Raw genomic sequence first — 10,668 nt, 5'->3', positions numbered from 1 at the left:
TACTTTATCCCTAATTATTAATTATTCGTATTTTATATTATCCCCCAACTTCTTCAATCCACACAAATATTTAACTTGCTATTTATTAAATTAATTAATACAATACATGAACTGATCAACAAATATATGGTTAGATATATTTCCTTCAAGAACACCATACAAATTACAAATTACAAATCATCAAGTCAAAATTAGCTCCATGCATCGGTAAAGTATATTTAACTGCAAATTAAAATAAAAAATGTATCACTGGTAGGGCGACCCTCATAATAAACGAGTGATACGGGAGGAAATTTGAGAGAGAATTAGGGAGGGAATGATGTGTCAGACTTGAAAAATGATAAAGAGTGAGGAGGGAGAGAAGATAGAGAAAATTTGTTATTTTTTCAGTCAATTACATTGCGCCACGTCATTTCCTTTAAAATTTTCTCAACCCAAATTTCATCCTCATTTCTCCTTATAATATTGGTCTCCATTTAATTTGTTATTAATTGTCCAGTGTGAACACCATTTTTTTTTATGACAAAATTTTAAATAATAATTAAAATATCAATTTCTCAATGAACTCAGGGCATTTATAGCAGAATCCTTAAAATGTGTTCTATCTCTATTATAAAGATAAATAACATAAAAGTTGTAAAAAAAATATTTTATCAAATTCCCTATCCTTATAATTTTTTAGGGATGATAAACAGTGAATCCTTATATTTAGGGATTACTGTAACATCCTTAAATAATAAAATAATATATTTTTTCTTTCATGACTAACAATAAATATTTAAATATATATGAATAAGTAATTAAGTGGTTGAGGTGGTTGAAAAATTGGTTGTTTTAATGAATATTTAAATGATATATGGATAAAGATAAGGAAGCTGATGTAGAATAATTTATATTTTGATTCTCTAAAATATGGATATTATTATTTTATATTATTTTTAGGGATACAAAATAGGGAAGCCGGTACAAATGTCCTCAATCAGTTAAAATTGATGTTGAAGTTGTTTTTTTGGGTTTTGTTTGGATTTTTTCGAAAAAATTATTGTTTGATTAAAAGTAAGAAAATTTTGGTTTTTATTTATTTTTAATTAAATTATCATTTATTTCTCTAAATTTTTATTTAATAATTAATTTATATTAAAAAAAAGAATAATTTTAATATTTTAAGAGATAAATAAATAAATTAATTAATTGATAGTATAGTTGACTCAAATATAACTTATAAACATTGTCCAAATAAAAAAAGTATTAAGTTAAAATAAATAAAAATTTTAAGTAAAAAGTGGAAAAAGTGTTTATCATAAATCATTAAGTTAGGTGAAAGTTGAACGAAGCCAGTTTGGTACCAATTTAGAATAGTAATTATTATGCAGGTGCTATGTGTTTTATGGACTGGCGGACTGATCTATGTCAGAAAAGTAAAAATGTGATATAATCTTAAAGTTTTTTAAAATTTTCTATTTATCTCATTTTATTCATAATTTTCTTAAAGCTTATCCCAACTCGAATGCTTGGAGGAGACAGGATATATAGGCTTATTACGTACTTCTTCCTTCCTTACTTCCACACTCAGTGATTGCATTAGTTCTTGCCATTAAGTGGATGTTGTTTCTTATAATGTTATTATCAATCTTAACTTTGTCTGCCACAATCTTCTTAATAATCATCATCATCATCAGATCATCAACTACAATAAGAAGAAGCAGACTTCCTTTGGGAAACCTGGGATGGCCATTCATAGGAGAAACCATACATTTCATCTCCTCCGCTTACTCCGACCACCCTGAATCCTTCATGGAAAAACGCCGCCTTCTGTAAGTTAAACATATATGCTGTTACTCTGTTTGTTACTGTTAATATACTCTGTTGTTAATTAATATGTTTATTTATAACAGGTATGGGAATGTGTTCATGTCACATTTATTTGGAACTAGGACAATAGTTTCAACAGATGCAGAAGTGAACAAAGTTGTGTTACAAAGTGAACACAAGGCATTCGTTCCTTTTTACCCAAAATCACTTACTGAGCTCATGGGAAATTCATCCATTCTCCTCATCAATGGAACCTTGCACAGAAGAATCCACGGTCTCATCGGTTCTTTCTTCAAGTCCTCCAATGTTAGAGCTCAGATTACCACCCACATGGAGAAGTTGATTAAACAATCCATCAGCACTTGGTCTGATGGCCAACTTCTATACATCCAAGACCAAGCCAAACAAGTGAGTACTACCATGGTCTGGTCTTATATATAATTGCTTTAATTAGCTACTCATGAATTAAGTAATTTTATATTGTTTTGTGTTTGTCAGATTACTTTCCAAGTGCTTGTGAGGACTTTAATAGGTTTGGATCCAGGTGAAGAAATGGAGTTTCTAAGGAAACAATTTCAAGAATTCATAGCTGGTCTCATGTCTTTGCCTGTTAAATTCCCTGGAAGCAGGCTTTATAAGTCTTTAAAGGTAATCTAATCTAATCTAATCTATATTGTTATAAACCATTTATTGATTAATAAAATTATTATCATTATCTAGGCTAAGAAGAAAATGGTGGAGATGTTGCATGAAATAATCAAAGTGAAGAGGAGTAGGAGAAAAGAAGAAGTTGTTGTTCCTGGAGACATAATGGATGTTTTTCTTAGCGACCAATTATTAATATCGGACGAGATGATAGCAGATAACATGATTGATTTCATGATTCCAGGCGAGGATTCTGTGCCACTTCTTATTACCCTCGCAATTAAGTACCTTTCTGATTGTCCAACTGCTCTTCAACAATTAAAGGTATATATATCTTTTAACTAATTAATTATTAATCCAAACATACATGCATGATCATCCCCCTCGCCTCGCGCCCTCTCAGGAAGAGAACATGAAATTAAAGAGAAGCAAAGAAGAGGCTGGAGAGCCACTATGTTGGACTGATTACTTATCCCTTAGATTCACTCAAATGGTAAGTAATCAAGTAATAAGTATTTAATCTTAATTTATAGGAAAACATTACATGTGTGTTTGTGTTTTTGTTTGTGCAGGTGATTTGTGAGACTCTTAGGATGGGAAATATCATAGTTGGAGTGATGAGGAAAGCGACTAGAGATGTCGAGATAAAAGGGTATTTGATCCCTAAAGGATGTTGCGTTTTCACATACTTTAGATCAGTTCATCTTGATCATACCCATTATCACTCACCTTACAGATTTAATCCTTGGAGGTGGCAAGTAAGTGTATATTATATTATATCATAACCATATGATTAATAATTCAATTAATTATATTATATGTATATAAATGTAGGATCATAAAGACATTTCTAATGCAAATATTAGCTTTACTCCCTTTGGTGCTGGCCAAAGACTCTGTCCTGGCCTTGATTTGGCCAGGCTGGAAACTTCCATTTTTCTCTATCATTTTGTCACTCAATTTAGGTAAGCCATCTCACTCTATATATTAATTAATAATACCATTCTAACTAAGTTGGAAGAAATCCTGGATTCTACCTATATATATAAAAGCTACAAATTTTCCTTTATAAGTCAACATTATTAATTAATTAATGCCCTTTTTGAAAGCTGAAAATTAAGATAATTTAATATTGTAGGTGGGTGGCAGAGGCTGACTCCATTGTGAACTTCCCTACAGTGAGGATGAAGAGAAGAATGCCAGTTCTGGTCACAAGAAGAGACCCAGCCCAAGACCTAGACAAATAATCAGACATATACTTATTTTTACTCATTCCTAATTATTATTATTAAGCAAACAATTACTACACATAAACATATTAAATCAATGAATGAATTACATGTTTCATATTTTTTTTTATCATTTTTATTGTTTAATGAATCAACATTTTTGTTTTGTTTTTAAGATTGTTTATCATAATACCAGGTGGAACTGAATTAATAGTTTTGACTTCAAACTTATATTTTTATTATTTAATAGAAATTGAGAGTATGGGCACAATCAAATAAATATGAAAATTTAACATTATAATCATTTCTTAAGATTAGTTCACAATGTGTTTAATTATAAGACCTCAAAATTTATTCGATTAAACTTGTATTTTTTTCTTTGTAAGTAAATGGTCGTGAGTTCAATCCTCACCAGGGCTTTGAGGTGGATTGGAGCGTGCGATGCGTTTATTATTTTTATCTCATTCTACTAATTTGGAATTTTTTTTTACTATCATTCCCGCTCTGTCTAATTCGGAATTTTAATAGTTATCCTTAATAATCAACGGAAACATTCATAGTTGTATTGCGTTCGCTTCGTTAGTGAAATGTCGTGAATTCGATCCTCACCGGGGGCTTTGAGGTGGATTGAAATATGGAATGCGTTTGTCATCTTTGCCTCATTCTACTAATTTGGAAGTTTTTTTACTACCAATTCCTGCTCCGTCTAATTCGGAATTTTAATAGTCATCCCTAATAATCAACCAAACCGTCTTTGTATTATAGTTGTATTGCGTTCGCTTCGTAAGCGAAATGTCGTGAGTTCAATCCTCACCGGGGCTTTGAGGTGGATTGAAGTGTGGAATGCATTTATCATATTTGCCTCATTCTACTAAGTTGGAAGTTTTTTACTACCAATCCCCCTCTATCTAATTCGAAATTTTAATAGACATCCCTAATAATCAACCAAACAGCCTCCGTAGCATAGTGGTATTGTGTTCGCTTTGTAAGCAAAAGGTCGTGAGTTCAATCCTCACCGGGGGATTTGAGGTGGATTGAATTGTGAAATGTGTTTAACATATTGGCCTCATTCAACTAATTTCGAAGATTTTTTACTACCATCACCGTTCCGTCTAATTCGGAATTTTAATAGTCATTCCTAATAATCAACCAAACAACCTTCGTAGTATAGTTGTATTGCGTTCGCATCTTAAGCGAAAGGTCGTGACTCGTGAGTTCGATCTTCACCGATGGCTTTGAGGTGGATTGGAATGTGGAATGCGTTTATCATATTGACCTCATTTTACTAATTTGGAAGTTTTTTTACTACCATTCCCGCTCCGTCTAATTCGGAATTTTAATAGTCATCCCTAATAATCAACCAAACAACCTTCGTAGTATAGTTATATTAAGTTCGCATCGTAAGCGAAAAGTCGTGCGTTCGACCCTCATCGGGGCTTTAAGGTGGATTGAAGTGTGGAATGTGTTTATCATATTTGCCTCATTCTACTAATTTGGAAGTATTTTTTACTACCAATCCCCGTCCCGTCTAATTCGGAATTTTAATAGTCATCCATAATAATCAACCATATAGTCTTCGTATTATAGTTGTATTGTGTTCTCTTCGTAAGAGAAATGTGGTGAGTTCGATCCTCACTGGGGCTTTGAGGTGGATTGGACTGTGGAATGCGTTTATCATCTTTGCCTCATTATATACTAATTTGGAAGATTTTTACTACCAATCTCCGCTCCGTCTAATTTAGAATTTTAATAGTCATCCCTAATAATCAACCAAAAAGCCTTCGTAGTGTTCGCTTCGTAAGCGAAAGGTCGTGAGTTTGATTATTACCGGGGGCTTTGAGGTGGATTGGATTGTGGAATGTGTTTATCATATTGGCCTCATTCTACTAATTTGAAAGTTTTTTACTACCATCCTCACTCTGTCTAATTCAAAATTTTAATAGTCATACCTAATAATCAACCAAACAATCTTCGTAGTATAGTTGTATTGCGTTCACATCCTAAGCGAAAGGTCGTGAGTTCAATCCTCACCGGGGGCTTTGAGGTGGATTGGATTGTGGAATGCGTTTAACATATTGGCCTCATTCTACTAATTTAGAATTTTTTTTACTACCATCCCCCACTTTGTCTAATTCGAAATTTTAATAGTCATTCTTAATAATCATCCAAACAACCTTCGTAGTATAGTTGTATTGTGTTCGCATCCTAAGCGAAAGGTCGTGAGTTCAATCCTCACCCGGAGCTTTGAGGTGGATTGGATTGTGGAATGCATTTATCATATTGGCCTCATTCTACTAATTTTGAAGTTTTTATCTTTACTATTATCCCCGTTCCGTCTAATTCGGAATTTTAATAGTCATTCCTAATAATCAACCAAACAACCTTCGTAGTATAGTTGTTACGTTCGCATCGTAAACGAAAGGTCGTGAGTTCGATTAAAATAAAATATATAGAGGTGTAGAGTAACATGTATTTTTTTCAAACATATTGTAACCCAGGAAAAAACTCTTTTGTAGGTTCCGTGAAAAGTTCGAGGTTCGAAAATTTAAACATCGGTTTGTGTGTCAGAATTTCTTTTTTAAAATAAAACATTATTTAAAAAAAATCATGATTCCTGACTGTTTTTGAAATTAATTAATTTGTGGTTCAATTTTAAATAATTCGGGATTTACAGTAATCAAATTACAATTTGAGTTTTAGAAATCCGATTGTTTAATATAATTAAACATAATGAATTAAAAAGATTATTTGTTTTGAAATAAAGTCGCCAATTGATTTTTAAAAATCAATAAAAATTGGCATACATATACAAATATATTGGCTAGAGTTATTTTAGTTCGTAGTTTGGTGATACTCAGGGAATGAGGGCTTTCGTGTTTCATCTTCCGTGCCCATTTTAGAAACGGTCTCTACTTAAATTTGGATTTTGAAAATCAGTTGTATAACATTTTATTTTAACCGATTATTCTTCTGGTCCTAAGCATGTATAAGGTTTGTGCGTTATTTAAAATATTGTAACAACAATATTTAAATGCTGGTACATGTTGTTGATATCGTTGATTTAGGGAGGAAATATCTGAAGAACATTAATTATTGAAAGTCATTAGGGTTTAAACATAAATCCAAATGAGTCTTTATCAAAATATTTTTTGTGTGGAAATATCCCAAAAATATTTTAAAAGCATTTTCTAATTTTTTGTGATTTTAAAAAATGGTTTGAGGTTCCATAATTCCAAAAATAATTTTGGAATTTGAAAATGAGAACCAAACAGTCCTTAGGACCGGTGTCCTAGGCCTTGGATTCGTTTTCATCGGTCGGGGTCCAAAAACCCTCGGTCTGGGTCGAGGAGCCTCTCGGTCGGGGCTTAGGATCTTCGGTCATGGTGCCGAAGTCCATCGGTCGAGGTGCTAAGGGCGCTCGATCCTTGGTTGGGATTATCGATCGGGGTGTAGAAACCACCGGTCCTGGGCTAAGTTCATCGATCCTAGATTCAAGAATTCTCGGCCAGGGTAAAGATTCTTCGGTCCTAGGTTTGACCTCTCTATTGGACCTCTCGGACTTGGGTGAAAATCATCGGTCCTAAGTTCGAGAGTTCTTAGTACTAGGTCTGATGTCTCGGACAGGGTGTAGAAATCCTCGGTTAGACCTCTCGGTCCTATCGAAATTTTTGTCGGACCTCTTGGTCCTAGGTTAAGATTTTTTCGGTCGGACCTACCGATCCTCGAGAACATCAATATTAAAAGTTTTGCATTTTGATGGAGGCTTGGATTATTTGATCCAATGGGCTGGGTAGCTTCACAAAGATCCCAAGAATATGTTGATCATCATCTCAATGTATCAGTCGACTTAGATGATGATCAAATCGTTGAAAACAGTTTGTAGCAAAAAAAATTAAGTTTATGATTTTAAAGTTGTTTTGAGGTGAAAGTAGATAACTAATAGTTTCCTTATACCTCATTTGATTGATACAAAAACAAGAACACTAGATGTTTATTTGGACCAATTCAAGCATTCAAAATTTTCAATTATTTTGAAAATTTTAATTTTAATCAAACATGATCCAAATAGTTGTCCAGCATTATTACGATCATATTGGGAAGCTTTTTGGGCTGTGATCTTCGAAAATTGACCCAAGTACAACAAACCCATTTTTTTTAAAAATTCAAATTTGGGTTTTCTGTTTAAGATTGATTGTTTCTAACCTATACAGAAAGTTTATAAATAATCATATGATTGATTTCCAACCATAAAACACCATAACCAGACAACATACAAGCTTGCGTAATTTGAATTATAAAATTTTCAAATTCAAATTGGAAATATGAATTAGAGGGTGAATGAAATCTTACCAAAGATATGAGAACACTCTTAGGACATCATGGAAGCTTTTGAGATGCTCAGATTCAAGTTTTAAGGCATTATGTGAAGTTTTTAAAAAAACCTAAAGTTTGAAGCTTTAATGGAGGATTTATGAAAATATTTGATTTGAAGCTAAATAGTGGATCTCTTGGCTTCGAATTTGTTAGGGAGGCTATTTATAGCCTTCTGAAGTCGGTTGTGGGCTTCAAGTGGATCAAATCAGCAAAAGGTCATTAATGACGTTTTGATTGTTCTTGATCCAACTTGCTGATATATGCACTAATTGTGATTATAGATGTAGGAGAAATGATCAATGTGGTAGGGTGATCATTCCACCTTTTGAACGGAGTCAATTCGTCTAGAAACGACGAATTTTCATCTTTAAAAAATCAAAGATGACTACGGATGGTTATCCATCTGGCGTCGCGTTGAAGACGACGGTGGCGCTCAAACCGACGTCGTTTTGTGCGCGTTTGGGAGTTTTGTTAGCGGTCCTTCCAACGTCGTTGATGTTTGGGCGTTCCGTTAGCGATTCGGCTAACTGGAGTTAGCCGATCCGGTGCTTCTCAGGCACACACTCATTTGGATGCAACAGGCTACGTGGGCGCGTTTAGAGCGTTGGATGAAAATATAGCGCTCATTCGATGACTGCGGTTTCGGCTGTAGCCATTCTACATAATTTCAGTTACACACGATTATGAATTTTATTTTTTATTTAAAACCTTAAGGGATTGTTTGAAATTGATTTTTCTTTCCCTTTTTATTTTAATTTTGATCTTTTTACATACACAAAATATAAATATGGCAAATATTTTACCAATTTATTTTATTTTTATTTCTTTTAGTATATTTTAGGGCTTAAAATAATTTTTGGGATGAAATGAGTACCTCATTTGGGGGAAATTTGACGAAATGAACCTCATAATTAGGGGTGTAAACGAGTCGAGCCGAGTACCATACTACTCGAACTTGACTCGAATTACATTATAAATACTCGAATTCGAACTCGAACTCGATCGAGTACCAAAATGTATACTCGAACTCGACTCGATTACAATTCGAGCTACTCGACTCGAAAACTCGAAAATTAAATTTTTAATTAAAATTATATTTTATAACTAAATAATATTTCAAACATAATATAATATATATTTAACAAACTACACATATATAATCACAATATTATTTAAAAATAAGAAATATAAATCCCATCATATAATTTAAAGATAATCATTCAATCACAAACACCTCATTTAAAAATTACAAATAAAATATTCATCATAAATATTAAAAATTTGACAATATGATGCATTAGTCATATAGATCTTCAAATTCTACAAGATTCGAAATATGAAATAGTGAAGGCGGAAGATAATGAAAAAATTGTTTCGTTAATATTAGAATCCAAAAAATAGATGCTTCAAAGTTTTTTGATAAAGAAATAATATGAAGGATGAAGAAAAAAGAAGAAATATAGAAGTTTGACCGTTTGAAAATGAAAAGAGAAGAGAGATAGAGAGATTTGACGGTTTGAGAATGAAAGGAGAAGAGAAAGATGAGTTTGGTTGTTTGGAATGGAAGGAAGGAGAAAAGAAAGCGATGAGTGATTGTTTAAGAATGGAAGGAGGAGCGATAGAGGATTTGAGATTAAAAATCTTAGAAGGCATAAATACTTTTTTTTATGTATAGATATAATATATATCATATATTATATATATAATATATAACGAGCTACTCGCGAGCTACTCGAATAACAAATGTAAAGCTCGAGCTCAATTTTATAATTGAGCTACTCGAACTTGATTCGAGCTCGGTCAAACCGAGTTCGAGTCGAGCTTTGACCGAGCTACTCACGAGCTACTCACAAGCAGCTTGACTCGTTTACACCCCTGCTCATAATATGGATAAATGAGCTAGTGACCAGCGCATAATTTTAAATGCGTTAGTGACCACTTCATATTTATTTTGACGAAATTGCCCCTGTCGCGAGACGCAACCGGATGCCCTGTGAAAAGTCAACAATCGTGAGACGCAAATTTTTTCAAAAAAAAAATTTGTGTCTCGCGAATGTTGGTTGCTTCTCGTGAATGCTGGTTGCGTCTCACGATTGTAGACTTTTCACATGACATTCGATTGCGTCTCGCAACGGGAGAAATTTCGTCAAAAAAATATGAAGTGGTCACCAGCGCATTTAAAATTATGCGCTGGTTACCAGCTCATTTTAGTCCCTTTGTAGGGTCATCTCGTCAAATTTCCCCCTCATTTCATCCTTAATTATTTATTTTAATTCCTTATTTTTTTTAAAAAATATTTTAAGATGAAATTAGTACCACATTTATCTAAAATAATTTTATTTTTTATTTTGACTATTTTATTTAATTAATTGAGTTTTAATTATCATACTAAATAGTTTAATTAATTGGATTATTGTCATAATTCAAAAATAAATTAAAATAATTATTTTAATTTTATAAATTGGTATGTAAATTTTTTAGTGTTTAAAATATTTAAAAAGTTTTTTTTAAAGAAGTATTTTAGGACTAACCTTGTTTAAACCTATTTTATTATTTATTTTTTAAATTAATCTAATTTATTATTTAAACTCATTTACTCTATTTGTTT

The 10,668-nt window shown here is 32.5% G+C and overlaps 1 protein-coding gene and 1 non-coding gene across 2 annotated transcripts; both read left to right on the top strand.

Annotated features, from left to right (window-relative positions):
- Positions 1–1,617: 1,617 nt before the first annotated feature.
- Positions 1,618–3,704, top strand: LOC124914045 (cytochrome P450 90D2). The gene is made up of 8 exons (XM_047454517.1): positions 1,618–1,814; positions 1,896–2,220; positions 2,311–2,460; positions 2,533–2,781; positions 2,861–2,950; positions 3,030–3,215; positions 3,292–3,422; positions 3,596–3,704. Exons 1-8 carry the CDS (start codon positions 1,618–1,620, stop codon positions 3,702–3,704), a joined length of 1,437 nt encoding a protein of 478 aa, XP_047310473.1.
- A 934-nt stretch (positions 3,705–4,638) lies between these two features.
- Positions 4,639–4,710, top strand: TRNAT-UGU. Its single transcript has one exon. It is a non-coding gene; the product is annotated as a tRNA-Thr (tRNA).
- Positions 4,711–10,668: the final 5,958 nt, after the last annotated feature.

The sequence above is a fragment of the Impatiens glandulifera genome, chromosome 1, assembly GCF_907164915.1.
Source record: "Impatiens glandulifera chromosome 1, dImpGla2.1, whole genome shotgun sequence".
NCBI classification, from domain to species: domain Eukaryota; kingdom Viridiplantae; phylum Streptophyta; class Magnoliopsida; order Ericales; family Balsaminaceae; genus Impatiens; species Impatiens glandulifera.
Note: the sequence above shows the minus strand (reverse complement) of the source record. Positions and strands in the feature narration are given on the sequence as shown.

What these genes read in the sequence shown, in the direction of transcription:
- LOC124914045 (XM_047454517.1), top strand. Translation starts at nt 1,618, where the DNA reads ATGTTATTATCAATCTTAACTTTGTCTGCCACAATCTTCTTAATAATC. An exon ending in ATGGAAAAACGCCGCCTTCT is followed by an intron (nt 1,815 to 1,895) that starts GTAAGTTAAACA and finishes TATTTATAACAG; the next exon opens with GTATGGGAATGTGTTCATGT. An exon ending in CCCTTAGATTCACTCAAATG is followed by an intron (nt 2,951 to 3,029) that starts GTAAGTAATCAA and finishes TTGTTTGTGCAG; the next exon opens with GTGATTTGTGAGACTCTTAG.